General features: G+C 43.0%; 1 protein-coding gene across 1 annotated transcript; it reads right to left on the minus strand.

Annotated features, from left to right (window-relative positions):
* Positions 1-1527: 1527 nt before the first annotated feature.
* LOC136645019 (B- and T-lymphocyte attenuator-like) lies at positions 1528-14156 on the minus strand. The gene is made up of 5 exons (XM_066621277.1): positions 14052-14156; positions 6462-6764; positions 3596-3751; positions 2721-2767; positions 1528-1887 (listed from the first exon to the last, which is right to left on the minus strand). Exons 1-5 carry the CDS (start codon positions 14119-14121, stop codon positions 1528-1530), a joined length of 936 nt encoding a protein of 311 aa, XP_066477374.1. The 5' UTR covers positions 14122-14156.
* Positions 14157-14599: the final 443 nt, after the last annotated feature.

The following is a 14599-nucleotide window of genomic DNA, read 5'->3' on the forward strand; positions in this document are numbered from 1 at the left end:
AGTAGTACAATGGAGTAAGAAATCTTCCAGGCCAATGCTGGTACCAACAGGAGCCAATATTACTAACTGAGCAAAGAGGCACCTTTCAAAGTGGTGTCCTTATATTTAGTAGTATATCTAGTTCTGGGAACTTCATGTGATGGGTTCTTGACTACTCCAGTATCTGTACATATACTAATAATAACAGTACATTTGGGCCAGTGTGTTCAAAACTGTTCAGCTTGAACCTTACCAATATTAAAACTGAATATGTCAACATAGATTGCTACGTGAATGAAAGAGTACAAGCTGGTTCTGATCCCTCCCATGTACCTGGGCATACTCACTGCATTAGTTGTAGAAAGATGAATCAATACAGTAGACAAGACTGAAACTTAGTCAAGGTTTGACCAAAGAAGACTGCATTGCAAATATTTATAAATCTAATGACCATCCCAGAAAGCATTTTCACCCTGTTCAGAGTCAATAGCTGGAATATGCACTCCCATTTGTAATACTGTCTTGCGTAGCACCCTCCCAATCTATAATTTATTGTATGCACCTGTTTTTTTTAGTTCATTCATAATGTAGTTAACCCATTTCTACCCAGCCCACAGGTATACACATTTGATCCCTGTTGCATATATGCAACGTTGGGCAGAAATGGCTTAATTACTAAATTATGTACAGTAATTGATCTTGAGCCCAACTCAATTTGCCCATTATTTTGACTTGTTTCTTTCTGTTTCCTCCTGTTTGAATTACTAAGATACCACCAATCAGTGATGCCACTCCTGAGGATGGGATCCGTAAAATATATGATTGAAGATTTGCTTTTCAGTTAAGAGAAAATAATGCATTCATTCTGTTCACTAAGAAACTCCCATGAACTTGCAGTGAACGGGAACGGCAAACAAAAATGACAGAAGTTTCTAAAAATGATGGTCCATTCTTTTTTGTTGTGTGTATTTCTAAGGATTCATAATCACTAGCAGTTGGTGGCTAAGGGTAACAGGGATCTTGTTACAAGATGCAGATGAAATATAAACTTTCTTCTTCAAAGAAGGAATTTAGTAAAGGAGTGCTAGAGTACTATTTATGAAATTAACAGTACAGTGGTTTGATTAGATCATCATCCAGAATCTGTGAGGAAACTTATAAGGACATGATTGCTAAGGTTCAGCCAATCAACATCAGATTCATTCAAATGATCAAAGATTTCAGCAGAAGAATAAATACCTCGCTAACAAAGAAATGTCCTGTCAGAAATGGATTGCACAATACCGACATAGGGCCCAATCCTATCCAATTTTCCAGTGCCGGTGCTGCCGTGCCTATGGGGTATGCACTGCTTCCTGTGTTGGGGAGGCAGTCTTGGAGGCCTCCTCAAGGTACAAGAATATTTGTTCCCTTACCTCAGGGATGCACTGCAGCCGCATCGGTGCTGGAAAGTTGGATAGGATTGGGCCCATACTAAGTAAGGAGCATACTGTGATGTCCTTTGAGAAAGTGTGCTGAGGCACAATGGAATATCTAATATGGTACCAATCAGTGAGAAGACAGATGTTGGCCACACTTATTTTTCATCCCAATGGCAGCATATTCTATACATTCAGTTGCCACTGATGGTATGCTTCTCTGAAAAGGTTCATCATAGTTCAGTGTTGCATAAAGGAGAGTCTCCTGGGTTACAGGTAAGGGCTGATGAATAGTGAGGACAGAGTAATCACATCCAGGATTTGAAATTGTTCCAGTGGCCTTCCAGCAACTGTTATCATTGTCATAGTCTGCACTGCCATCTCGAAACTGTGGCAAGCAAGATTTAGCACCCTGGCGGCACATAGATCCCTCATCTGAGTCATGGATGGTGCTATCACTGCAGTGTTGGACATCTGTATATATACTGAACTAAAAAAAGAAAAGAGTTTATTAACATTTCCTTGCTAGACTGAGCAGACAGTTAAAAGAATTATATAACACTTTTGCAGGACCTGCGATTTGTTGAGCAGTCACCATTGTTTACCCACAATGCTGTGGAATGATATTGCTCATAAATAAAATGGCAACCATAAAATAAAATGGCAGCCAATAGGACCTGGCTGTGGAGAGAGTTGCTGCTGCTCCAAACCATAAGCCTTTCAAATGTTAACAAAGTTTCGAATATGAACACTGTTTGTATCAATTTGTTACAAAGTGCATTTGTTCCAGAATGAAAAAAAAATTAAAGCAAATGGGCCTTTTGATTCATTTTTTTCACTCAGTTCTGTTATTATTATTATTATTATTATTATTATTATTATTATTATTATTATAATATAAGAATATTTATGTACTTTTCAACAAAAAGTAGTTCACAAAGCTGTTTACCTAGCTAAACAAGAAAATGAAAATACATCCTATATTATTTATATTTGACTGGCAGTGAAGTACGTGACTTGCCACAATGTCCTTGTAATCTGAAACCATTGACTTGTGTGCACTTTCACTTCCTGCTTTCTCCTTGTGGTTCACTTGACTTTGCCTTGTGCTGGCCCACCATTGTCCACCGGGCCACTGGTTTGGGATGTCAGTCTCTGCCCACAGCCCTACCCATTCATGCACAACAGGGTCCTACATTCATTTATGAAATGTTGGTATTTGTATGTAAGACTGTGCATTTTTGAGCATGCAAAAAGAAGATATTTCAGGAAGCCTAAGGTATAACCAAGCAACAGCACACATAAAACAACTACCAGACCTACCATTTTCATTTCACTTTGCAAAATGTCATCTGTCTTCTTGTTTCTTGCTGGAGAGATAAAGAAAAAACGAAACACAGGACACTGATGAACCAACACTATGAACATTTTCATGTTATTTGTACAAAACACAGGCACAGCTCTGAGATTGCATGATCTCAGAAACCTAGGGTCTGGGAATAGTTTGGCATTAAAAAAAAACAAACTTTCTGAACAGTGGTGAGAGGATCAGTGGTGTAGCAATGATTTCTGCACCCTGGGGCAGTGACTTGTGGTTCCACCCTCAGAGTACAGACGCAGAAGTGGCATGATGATATCACTGCCAATTACTTCCGGGTTGTGAGCTGCTGAGCAATGGTGGTTTAGCTTTTTTCTGACGACAGACAGAAGCGAAAACACAACCCTCCAAGGAGGAGGAATGGTGTGTCGCCACCTTCCCCTTCCTTCCTTGCCTCCCACTTCCTTGTGCCACCACCATAGTGTTTTGATCCCAACTGAAACACTAAGAGGCAGCAATGCCAGGAAGGGGAAGGCGAGAAAGGAGGAGGAAGGGACGGTGGGGCAGTCTGGCCACCACCCCATTCCTCCTCCTTCCTCACCTCCCCCTTCCTGGCATCACTTCCTCTTAGTGTTTCTAAGTGAACCCTGATCCAGATTGAAACACTAAGGCCGTGGCCACCATCTTGGCTGGTCCTCACCAAGTGACGCTCCATCATGGAACCCAGGGTGTACTGCCCTTTGCACCCTGCTAGCTACGCCACAGGAGAGGATAGCAAGAGAAAGAAAAACTATCAGAGCAGGAAACGCCTGAGAGTTGAATATTTCTGTTCATGGAGAAAAGCAGGGAATTAGAGACCAAAGAGGACTTGAGAGTTCACCTGAATGTTTCCGTGCAAAACACAGCAGGCCAATGAAGCTCAGAGTGAGGAGGCACAGCACTCCCAGGACAGACAGGCTAGAAATAATCCATTGCTTGCTTTTTTCAGTGGCCCCGCCATCTTCTGTAGTATTTGTAGCATTTTCAAATGGTTCATCTATACAGATAGCGCATTTTAAAAGCCATTAGCATTCAGTCCAATAATAGCATGCTTTAATAAGAGCTGTTTGCTCAACTGTGTATGTGTCTGTGATGGGGGGGCAATAAGATGATACTCCTATAGAATGATTGGGGCTTGCATTTTATTCTTTCAGCGTAAATAGCTATGTGATACCCCACTCTGACTTGGGACTGACAATGGCAACTAGGGTGAAGAGTGACAGCAGGGAGAGCCATCCAGCCTGGAATCATAATGAGGTAAAGAGGAACCTTCCCATCCCCTCCGTGGTACCAATCTTGATCGGGACCCTACACAGCTATTTACATTTTCAAAAGCAAACATGGGATTACGTAATTGGTGTGTCATCTAGTTGGTCCATGGAAGCTTTCAAAAATGATACTACAATGCATTATAGTCTGAGATGCATCACCTCTCAATGTTCCTAATGCAGTCCAGAAAGCCCGAAAGATTGCAATGAGAAGAACCAAATGTTATGCTGAAGATCTGTGATCAGATCTCTTGGTTTTTAAAAAAATAAAAAAGCAGCTATGGAGGGCCTGAACTGACACAGAGAAGTGGAGCTGGACTATTGAATACTTTCTGCCACACTAAATTCTTGATCAAAACAATCTTCCTCTCCAAGATGCTATGAGGTCTCTTAAGGTGAGAAAGCAGGTAAGGGTGCAATCCTAACCCCTTATGTCAGTGTTTTCCAGCACTGGCATAGCAGTGCCAATGGAGCGTGTGCTGCATGCTGCAGTTGGGTGTCACTCACGGAAGCTTCCTCAAAGTAAGGGAATGTTTGTTCCCTTACTTCAGAGCTGTATTGCCCTTATGTCAGTGCTGGAACACACTGACATAAAGGGTTGAGATTGCGCACTAAGTGTGTACCTAAGGTGTCAATCCTGTCCACACTTACTTGGGAGTAAGCCCTGTTGACTATAATGGGACTTACTTTTAAGTAGACATGCATAGGCTTGGGTGGTAAATTGTGCTAGTTCAGAGGCTTTCACTACTGCCTGCTGAAATCAGATTTGCTGCTATGATTCAGTTTGTTATTATTAGGGATTGAACATTGGATCTTCCATACATAAACTATGGATTATACCATTGAGTTCCACTCTCTCTCAATCATAAGGGGCAGAGAAGGAGAAGGCTGGGTAACAAGACTGTCCTGCACACTCATGAATCAGGTATATAAAAGGTCTTTGGATTTGAATAATTTTTTGCTGCCTACAGGTAACAACAACAAATGTCCAGGGCACAATAAACCAAAAATGCTATAACAAAATTAGCCATTCACATGGTGTTGCAGCTGCAATCACGGAACGGACAACTGTTTTCTTATAGGCAGGGCTGGGTGGCACTCCACACAGCTCAGAGGTGTGAACAGTCTGGGACCTCCCTAGAAAAATGAGAGACTCCACTGAGCTCAAATAACCTCTACCTGGGCTATGGTTGTAAGGTTCCTGTCTCCTTCCATCCACTCCTGGGTATCAATAAAAAGTTGAAAGAAAGCATGACTGGCAGTTTTTCTGGGCAATGTGTACCCTGACATAGAGAATTTGCTTTGATGTGTCTATAAGGGAGAGAATAGAATGAAAGAGATGCAGTCTAGGGTTACAGCATCTTTTGGGGTGCAGAGCTGCCAGCTGAAAATGTAACTTCAGAATTTAATCCTTCAGCTGAGGATTGTGGCTGAAGTGATGTGGAGAATGTAACCTGTTGCTTTTTTGCAGGACCGTGCTACTTAACTCCATCAACCTGGATATTTGTAAATAAAGCAAATATATAAAGATACTTTAAGTCTCCCATCTCCAGAAGAAGCCAGAACCAAGGTATATCTGCATTCCTAGAACTTCTCACTACCCCAGGAAGTGGGATGCGAGCACATAAAGAGACATCTGCCTGATCCTATCCCCTGCCATTGACACTGATGCAGCAGCTGGTGGAGTAAGCCCTGCAGCCAGTGGTGGTGGTGGTGGTGGTGGTGGGGAGGGTGATCAGGAGGCCTGCCAGAAGTAAATAAAAATGTTACCTCTGTGTAGGCCCTCTGATGGCCTATGGGTTTTTCTTGGACCCACACCAGCTACGTAGCTGGAGTAAGTTCAAGGAGAGAAAGGAGGCAGCATGGGCTGAAAAATAGGGGATAGGATCTGGCATGTGTGCCACCAAGATCCTTCCCTTCCAGCTTGCTTCCTGTCCCTAGCCTACCGCCAAACGTTCCCCTCCCCACCCCTGATACCAATTTACCAACACGTGAAGAACTTTCCGAAGCTGCTAGTGCACCTCTTGCCATTTGTGGCAGTAGCCTGGGAGGTTCCAACAGCAGTTCAGCTTTTGTGCTGCTGTTAACGGCCTTGCACTACTGGAACACAAATCTGGGCTCGATCCAGGAGCAGAAGACCCCAAATAGGATTGTGGCTGAAGTAAAATGAAAGCTTGACTTTTATTGGTGATAGTTATGTGGAATTCATGGGGAGGGGGAACAATAGAAACAATGATTGGTGAGCAGCAACCATCAAGTTGTTGACCAGACGATCAATATTCTATTCCTTAATTTTTGCATTATTTCTACCCTATCTTTCTATCCACAGGCCTTCATTAAAACCTGTTGTAGCATACTGCAGACAGATTTAATTTTAAGTATCTACACTCTGTGAATTGGAGACGGGCATTTATTACCATGATTATTTAAGGCACTTACCTTGAATAATGACTTCTGTGGAATGGCCGTTAAGTGAATGATTCCCCGCCTTACCAGCACAACGATAGTGTCCGCTGTCATTTTTATGAACAGGTGAAATAGTTAACACAAAAAGCTGGTTACTCGTCCATGAAGTATTGTGCCTTTCTCCATCCTGCACTTTGAAGTGACCTTTGTACCAAGAGAGAATGGGTTTTTCTTGGCAATATGTAACTGTACAGTTGATAGTGGCTGTGTTGCCAGACCTTGCTGTGTATTGCATACCTCTTTTGACAGCAATGGTGCAGTTACCAGGCTTGCTACCTGAAAGAGAAAGGTGGAATGGAAATGATGTTTTGCAATCCTCAAATATGCATCATTATTATTATACTCCATCATGGACTATGCTGGACTGGTTGTAGTCTGCAATTTGGGATCTAGCCAGGATTCTTGGAATAATAGAGATACCAGCATAGGGTTCTTGCTGTGGTAATTTGCTCAGGGCCAAGAGTGTCAAGGTGGTTCATCAAACTTCTAAGCATTGCTCTAAGGCAGCAATTTTCAACCTTTTTCATCTCATGGCATGCTGGCAAGGCACTAAAATTTTCAGGGCACACCATCAACTTTTTGACAATTGACAAGGCACATCACACTGCTGGCTGAGAGCCCACATCCCCCAATAGCCCTACTAATAAATGGCCCTCCCCCAAACTCCCGAGACACACTTGCAGACCATTTGTGGCATACCAATGTGCCACGGCACACTGGTTGAACATCACTGCTCTAAGGCTTCCAATGACAAAGGCCACAATATTGACCTTCTTCTTCCAGAAATGCCCAGATTCTACCTGTACATCTTGATATTTTCCTATCTTGCTAATAGGAAGAACCCCTATTATTCTAATAGGAAGAACCCCTATATTGCTAATAGGAAGAACCCCTATTCCTATCTTGCTAATAGGAAAGAACCCCTGCTAATTGGGTAAGAGGCACTTTTTCAAGTGGGTGCTCCTTTTTTTAGCAGGGGGAGAGTAACTGGCCCACCTCACCCCAGCAGTGTCTGTTCTAGTGGCTGCCTGCTGGTATTCATTTGCATCTTTTTAGATTGTGAGCCCTTTTGGGACAGGGAGCCATTTAGTTATTTGATTTTTCTTTGTAAACCGCTTTGTGAACTTTTAGTTGAAAGTTTTAGTGAACTTTTAGTTTAGTTGAAAGTTGCGATACAAGGACATCTGCAAGAGGGATCTGAAGGCCTTAGGGATGGACCTCAACAAGTGGGAAACCCTGGCCTCTGAGCGGGCCGCTTGGAGGCAGGCTGTGCAGCATGGCCTTTCCCAGTTTGAAGAGACACTTTGCCAACAGTCTGAGGCTAAGAGGCAAAGAAGGAAGGCCCATAGCCAGGGAGACAGACCAGGGACAGACTGCACTTGCTCCCGGTGTGGAAGGGATTGTCACTCCTGGATTGGCCTTTTGAGCCACACTAGACGCTGTGCCAGAACCACCTTTCAGAGCGCGATACCATAGTCTTTCGAGACTGAAGGTTGCCAATATACAATATATATAATATACAATAATCTTCTCATGTTCTTCTTCAATTCTGCTGTCTCCTGGGGTTGCAATATCAATGAACTAAACTTGATTTTTCTTTTTGTCAGCTACTGTTATAGCTGGAATACAGTGTTCTAGATATCTGTTTGTCTGTGTAGTCTGAAGTCCCAAAGCATATTTGTTTGGTCATTCTCAGTTATTTTGGCAGCAGTCCTAAGCAAATTTCCAGCACTGATTTAAGGGCAATGCAACTTCGAGGTAAGGGAACAAACATTGCTTTACCTTGAGAAAGTCTCTGTGACTGCCCCCCAACTTCAGGATGTAGCACATGCCCCACTGTCACAGCTATGCCAGTGCTGGAAAGTTGGGTAGGATAGTGCCCTTTGTCAGGTTTACATTCCCATGAGTTTCAAAGTGATGGTAAATTATACGGTCTGCAAATATACTAGTGACCCATAGTTGCAACTCTGTCATGATGTTCTTTATACTCAGCACTGGTGATCTTGCTACAAGCACTGATCAGATATTATATAATGATAACAATCATTATTATTTCTTCAGCATTGTGTGCAGTCGCCATCTCCATCCCCAGGAATCCTTAGCCTCTATGGAGGGGTATTTTTGGGGTGGGGGTCTCTAAAAACTTTTGATCACAGTAGCTGCAGATCCCTTGAAGCCACCTGTGTTCTTCAAGAGGTAGATTCCTCCAATTACTATCTGCAGAAAGTGGCATGAGATCTCCTGTTGCTATTGAAAACAGTGAAACTGTTCACAAGGGAACTGTATGTGCACAAGAGTGGAACTGGAAGTGGATTGATGAACTGAATTTGAGAAGAGAACCAGTGTGCGGCTTGTGGAAATGTGAATTATCAGGGAAATAGAAGTTTGCAGTGGGCAGTGTTGTCTTAACAAACTGAATGTTGGGATTGTTTATCTAATTTATGGAGTTCAGAGTTTTAAAAATGATATGGTTGATATCTGCAAACCAGATTACATTGAAAAATTATTGTTTTTTGGGCAGGAGTGGGGGTGGTCAGCCCCCTAACATTGCCCATGAACTTCTTTGAAGCAATCAGAGGTTAGGCTTTAAGTCTATCCCTCTGGCCACTGAAGCTTACTGACTTATTTGTCATAAAAAATCACTTGTTTTACAGCGGTAAGAGTTGTGCTGTAGTAGATGAGAGCGTGAGTAAAGAAGTCATGCGTAGGAAACAGGTCCTTTCAAAGGAAAGTTCCTACCCCATCCTAGTTTGAGGGAAAGATGCGTCCCTCACCCAAACCATTTTTTTTCATTACATGTGGTCTATCAATTCACAAAGTATTTACATTTTTTTCTGAGCATGTGGGCAGGAAATCACAGGTTTTTCCCAGATATCACCCTTAACACATCCTTAACACCTGGCATTCCAAACTGTTCAGATGTTGATGACTTGTCTTCTGACCCGACATGTATAAAAATACACACATATTGACTGAGGCAGGTGTTTCTTCTGAAACTTGGAAATTATGGATTAGATTATGCATGTCTGATATTTTAGCAACATGTTTCCAGGTATAATGAACATATCATTCCACCCTATGCAAATGTGAATGAAAAATAGGCATTAGTTGCCTTTAAGTTACAGCCACTAGCACCACACTGTCATTTCATATGATCATTCCTTTAACAATGTTTTGTATGTCTACCACCTCTCCCCATAGAGTCATGACAGGTCAATGCATATTTTCACATTACGCATTCCCAATGACCATCCAGCTATCTGTGTTACCATGTGATTTCCATCATGTATCTCCCAACTACACACTAGAAAGGCTGCTATAACCACATGAATAAATGGGAACCTCTAGCCTCCTATAGCATCTCAGGTAACACTCAGCGCAAAAGAGAAAACGACATATCTGTTTCAATTCCATGCATTTTTCCAACTCAGTTTTGAAATGAATAAGGCAGGTAACTACTGCAGAGAGAGGGCCCAATCCTATCCAAGTTTCCAGTGCGGCCATTCCAACAGGGCATATGTTGCATCCTGTTTGGGTGGGCGCAGTCACAGAGGCCTCCTTAAGGTAAGGGAATGTTTGTTCCCTTACCTCTGGGCTGCACTGCGGCTGCATCAGCTCTGGAAAATTGGATAGGATTTGGTCCAGAGTCTTTTAGGATTTTATGTTCTAATAGGTCTTTACTCTATTTAGAAGTAAGCCCACTGTGTTCAATAAGAGGCTGCAATCCTATCTTACTCCCAGGAAACAAACACCTATAGTTGGAAAGGTCTAACTCAAGGTCTAACTTTCTCTGGTCTAACTCAACTTGTCCACAGCCAGTTCAGAGTCATTCGTGCTGTATACTGCTTTGTTAAGAGTCAATCCCAGGAGGTTTCAGGATGAACAAACCTTGTGAGAAAATTGGAGAAACAGTTTCAGTTCGTCCTATGTGACTGAGGGCCCAATCACCAGTGCAGCCTCAATGCAGCCCCAGGATAAGGGAAAAATGTTCCCCTACCTGGAGGAGGTCTCTGTGACTGCCTCAACACCACAGGATGCAGAGCACATCCCATTGGCACAGCTGCACTAGCACTGGAAAATTGGATAGGATTGGCTCTAAGTCACTTCTCAAGGGTCCAGAACTCCCTAAGTCCAGACATCAGAAACTAGAGACTGTCCTCAGATAAGATGTGCTTGTTTTGTTCTCTCAGACTGGAGAAAAAGTTGGTATGCACTGGGCTATTTCAGTGAATTGCAAGCAATAATAGTTTACTTGGTAGAGGAAGCCTGATGTGTTGCTGTTCTCATGCATCCAATAATTCACATTTGTAGCCACAGTTTTTCCAAACCTGTATAAAACTTTCCCCTTTCTATTAAGACTGATTTATAAGATGCACCCATATTATCACTGATTCTCCTGCTTTGCTATCAGGCTGAAGCAGCTTCTTCAAGTGATGGGTAAGGAGGAGGTATTGAACTGATGGGGCATTCCACACCCCATGCCAGCTCACTATCAGCCCACCACCTATTAGACAACTACCCTAGGTAGTTTGCCCTATGTTCTTTTCCCTTGCTTGCAAGTGAGAGGGTGATGGGGCTGTGGCTTACAGCAGTAAAGCTGGTGGAGGAGATAGGAGTCCCAGAAGAAGAACCACCAGGAAAAGGATTGCTATCTTGTTACCTCCTGGTGCTTCTCCAGAACAGGCCAGGGCATGGAACACCCTAGGTGTCCCAAGGTCCTCCCTAACCAGTGACTTTTGAAGAAGTAGTGGTCAGTGGAGGAGATGCAGGACAGAAGATAGGAGATGCAAAAGAGAATTATCATTACTGCCACTGACTTCACTACCTATCTCCTCTGTTCCCAGGCACATCTCCAAAGTTCAGAGGATCTTGGGACAAGAGTCTTTTTCCACTCCCAGAATCCTCCCTGGCCAGCCAATCTTGAAGAAGTGCCAGGTGGTAGAGGAAGTAGGGAGGTGGAAGTGTTAACAGGAATAGGCAAAATATGTGGTTGTAGTGGAATGTCAGTGTCTCTTCAGGCACCAGTCTAATCCAGGAAGAACCTGACAATAAATAGAATTAATTTTATCAACCTGGTTTCATAATGTAATGGTCTTGTCTTGCAAATGTTCTGCTTCCTCTTCTCTGTGCTCAGCTTCAGTGAGCATCATTTAAGATGATTGCTAAGCTGTTCTCAGTTATAACAGTTAGCTATTGTACTGTAGTGTCTCAGTACCAATTGTTCTGTTGGTTTGGTAAAAGAACTGGGTTTGGATACATATTTGAATAACTGCACTGTATATAGGATGTCCAGTGCGGATAGCAAACATGTGAAATGTAGCTTTGGCTCATGCTACATATGTAGTGCTTTTAATATATAGAACAAGGGTGTCCAAATTTTTTGGCAGGAGGGCCACATCATCTCTCTGACACTGTGTTGAGGACTGAATTAATTCACAATTCAAATTTGAATAAATTTAAATGAATGAATATATTAGAGATTGAACTTATATGAACCTATAAAAGTCCTTGTACAAAGCAAGGCTGGCCTTTCCTTCGCTGCCGCTGCTGCACCACAGACGTGAAACAGCAAGCAGTGGAGGGAGCCTTAGTCCCACAGCTCACCCAAGAGGTCAAACAGTCACCTTCATGCTGAGAGCAGTTGTGTCGGGCCAGCATGGGCTCCAGCAAGTCTCCGGAGGGCCAGAGGCTCATTGGAGACTGGAGGCTCCCCACGGGCCCAATTGTGCGTCCCTGAGGGCTACAAGTGGCCCCCGGGCTGGGGTTTGGGCACCCCTGATAGAGTACTGAAAGATAAGTTGTGCTTCCTAGTTAGTAACAAAGAAAAAACAAACACATTGTGATTTTGCTTTCATTACAGCAAAATGAATGTTTACGATGCATGTTTACTAGGAAGTTCCACAAAATTCAGTGGGGCTTACTCCCAAGTAACAATGGATACACCTGCAGCCTTAAACTTTTACTCCACTGTCAAAATGCAAAACAGTTTAGTTTACAATCCATTAGTCATATAAAATATTGAAACCAATAGAAGAGGCTGTATACAAAGTATCTTAAAAGGAGGCCAGTAACAAATAAAATTCATAGCTGTCTGTAAGCTAAAACTTTAGGCTAATAGTAAAACCTCTGATCAGCTTCCCAAAGGGTCCCAGAACAAAAACACCTTTGCTGTTTGCTTTTGTGTCATGAGGGTTACTACGAGTGAACCAACCCAGAACTTGGTTTTAACTGTTCTAAAACATGTTTTGGATATGGCATGTAAAGCCTTCCTTGCAACCACATTCCTTTCCCTAGAAGGCTTTACACCAAATCCTGGATGCACAAGAGCTGACCATTGTTAGTAAATAACAAAAAGCACACTTCTTGTTCTCAAGGGTCCTTTTGCATTTGTTACTTCACTTTCAGGATGAACACCTGGGTTAAATTAAGCCCTGTCTCTTAGGGCGCAATCCTAACCAGGTCTACTCAGAAGTAAGTCCTATTTGTTCAACATAAGAACAGCCCCACTGGATCAGGCCATAGGCCCATCTAGTACAGCTTCCTGTATCTCACAGTGGCCCACCAAATGCCCCAGGGAGCACACCAGATAACAAGAGACCTGCATCCTGGTGCCCTCCATTGCATCTGGCCTTCTGACATAGCCCATTTCTAAAATCAGGAGGTAGCGCATACACAACATGGCTTGTAGCCCATAATAGATTTTTCCTCCAGAAACTTGTCCAATCCCCTTTTAAAGGCGTCTAGGCCAGATGCCGTCACCACATCCTGTGGCAAGGAGTTCCACAGACCGACCACACACTGAGTAAAGAAATATTTTCTCTAGTCTGTTCTAACTCTCCCAACACTCAATTTTAGTGGATCTCCCCTAGTTCTGGTGTTATGTGAGAGTGTAAAGAGCATCTCCCTATCCACCCTGTCCATCACCTGCATAATTTTGTATGTCTCAATCATGTCCCTCCTCAGGCGTCTCTTTTCTAGGCTGAAGAGGCCCAAACGCCATAGCCTTTCCTCGAAGGAAGGTGCCCCAGCCCAGTAATCATCTTAGTCGCTCTCATTTGCACCTTTTCCATTTCCACTATGTCTTTTTTGAAATGCGGCGACCAGAACTGGACACAATACTCCAGGTGTGGCCTTACCATAGATTTGTACAACGGCATTATAATACTAGCCGTTTTGTTCTCAATACCTTTTCTAATTATCCCAAGAATAGAATTGGCCTTCTTCACTGCCGCCGCACATTGGGTCGACACTTTCATCGATCTGTCCACCACCACCCCAAGATCTCTCTCCTGATCTGTCACAGACAGCTCAGAACCCATCAGCCTATATCTAAAGTTTTGATTTTTTGCCCCAATGTGCATGACCTTACACTTACTGACATTCAGTGGGGCTTACTCTCAGGAAAGTGTGGTTAGGATTGCAGCCTTAGTGTACTAACGTATCCAACTGGAGTTGCGGCTGTGTCTTGCCGTCATGCAAGACATGCCATCTAAAGCAAGCTGTCATGCTTATTTCAGTGGCATTCTTCTCAATAAGAACATAGTTGACAAAAGATCTTCTTACCATAGGTACATGGACCGTCCAATATCAGCATCAGGAAAAGAGTGTGCAGGACAATGCTACCTGCATACATGGCCTGGAAATGTCCTCACTTCACATTCATGGTGGAAACTGAAGAGATTCTGTTGGGATAGAGCTTGTTTCCAGAGACAGAGCGGGCAGCCTCTTAAATTTGCCTGTGATGGTTCATGATGTCTGACTGAAAGGTTTCTGTCATCTCAACAGGGTAACAAGAAACTAGAGAGAGGAAGGGGGTGGAAAATGCGTTTGTCAGTTTCGTTCACAAGAGATCTTCCTGCAATGGTAGGGCTCTGAAGTGTCTGCTGCTCCTTTTCAAAACCTCTTGCCTTCAAAGCCAAGCTGATACAAGCCTTTCTGATTTGCTTCTTGGGCTTCTTTTGCCCTGAAAGAAGAACTGCTGAATGAACAGAAACATGAACTGAAAGCCAGCAACGTCTCTTAACAGCTTTTGAATTATTTCAACATGTCAAGATGGGGTTATTAAAAACATATGGTTGCAATAAGTCTTGTTTAGGCCATGCATGCAGATC

This window comes from Tiliqua scincoides, chromosome 3 (assembly GCF_035046505.1).
Source record: "Tiliqua scincoides isolate rTilSci1 chromosome 3, rTilSci1.hap2, whole genome shotgun sequence".
NCBI lineage: Eukaryota > Metazoa > Chordata > Lepidosauria > Squamata > Scincidae > Tiliqua > Tiliqua scincoides.

Excerpts from the sequence above, each read along its gene's own strand:
- LOC136645019 (XM_066621277.1), bottom strand. The coding sequence starts at position 14,121 with ATGTATGCAGGTAGCATTGTCCTGCACACTCTTTTCCTGATGCTGATA. Across the intron at positions 2,768-3,595 it reads TTTTGCACGGAAACATTCAG|CAAGAAACAAGAAGACAGAT; the intron begins GTGAACTCTCAA and ends TTATCTCTCCAG. Across the intron at positions 1,888-2,720 it reads TGCAAAGTGAAATGAAAATG|TTCAGTATATATACAGATGT; the intron begins GTAGGTCTGGTA and ends TTCTTTTTTTAG.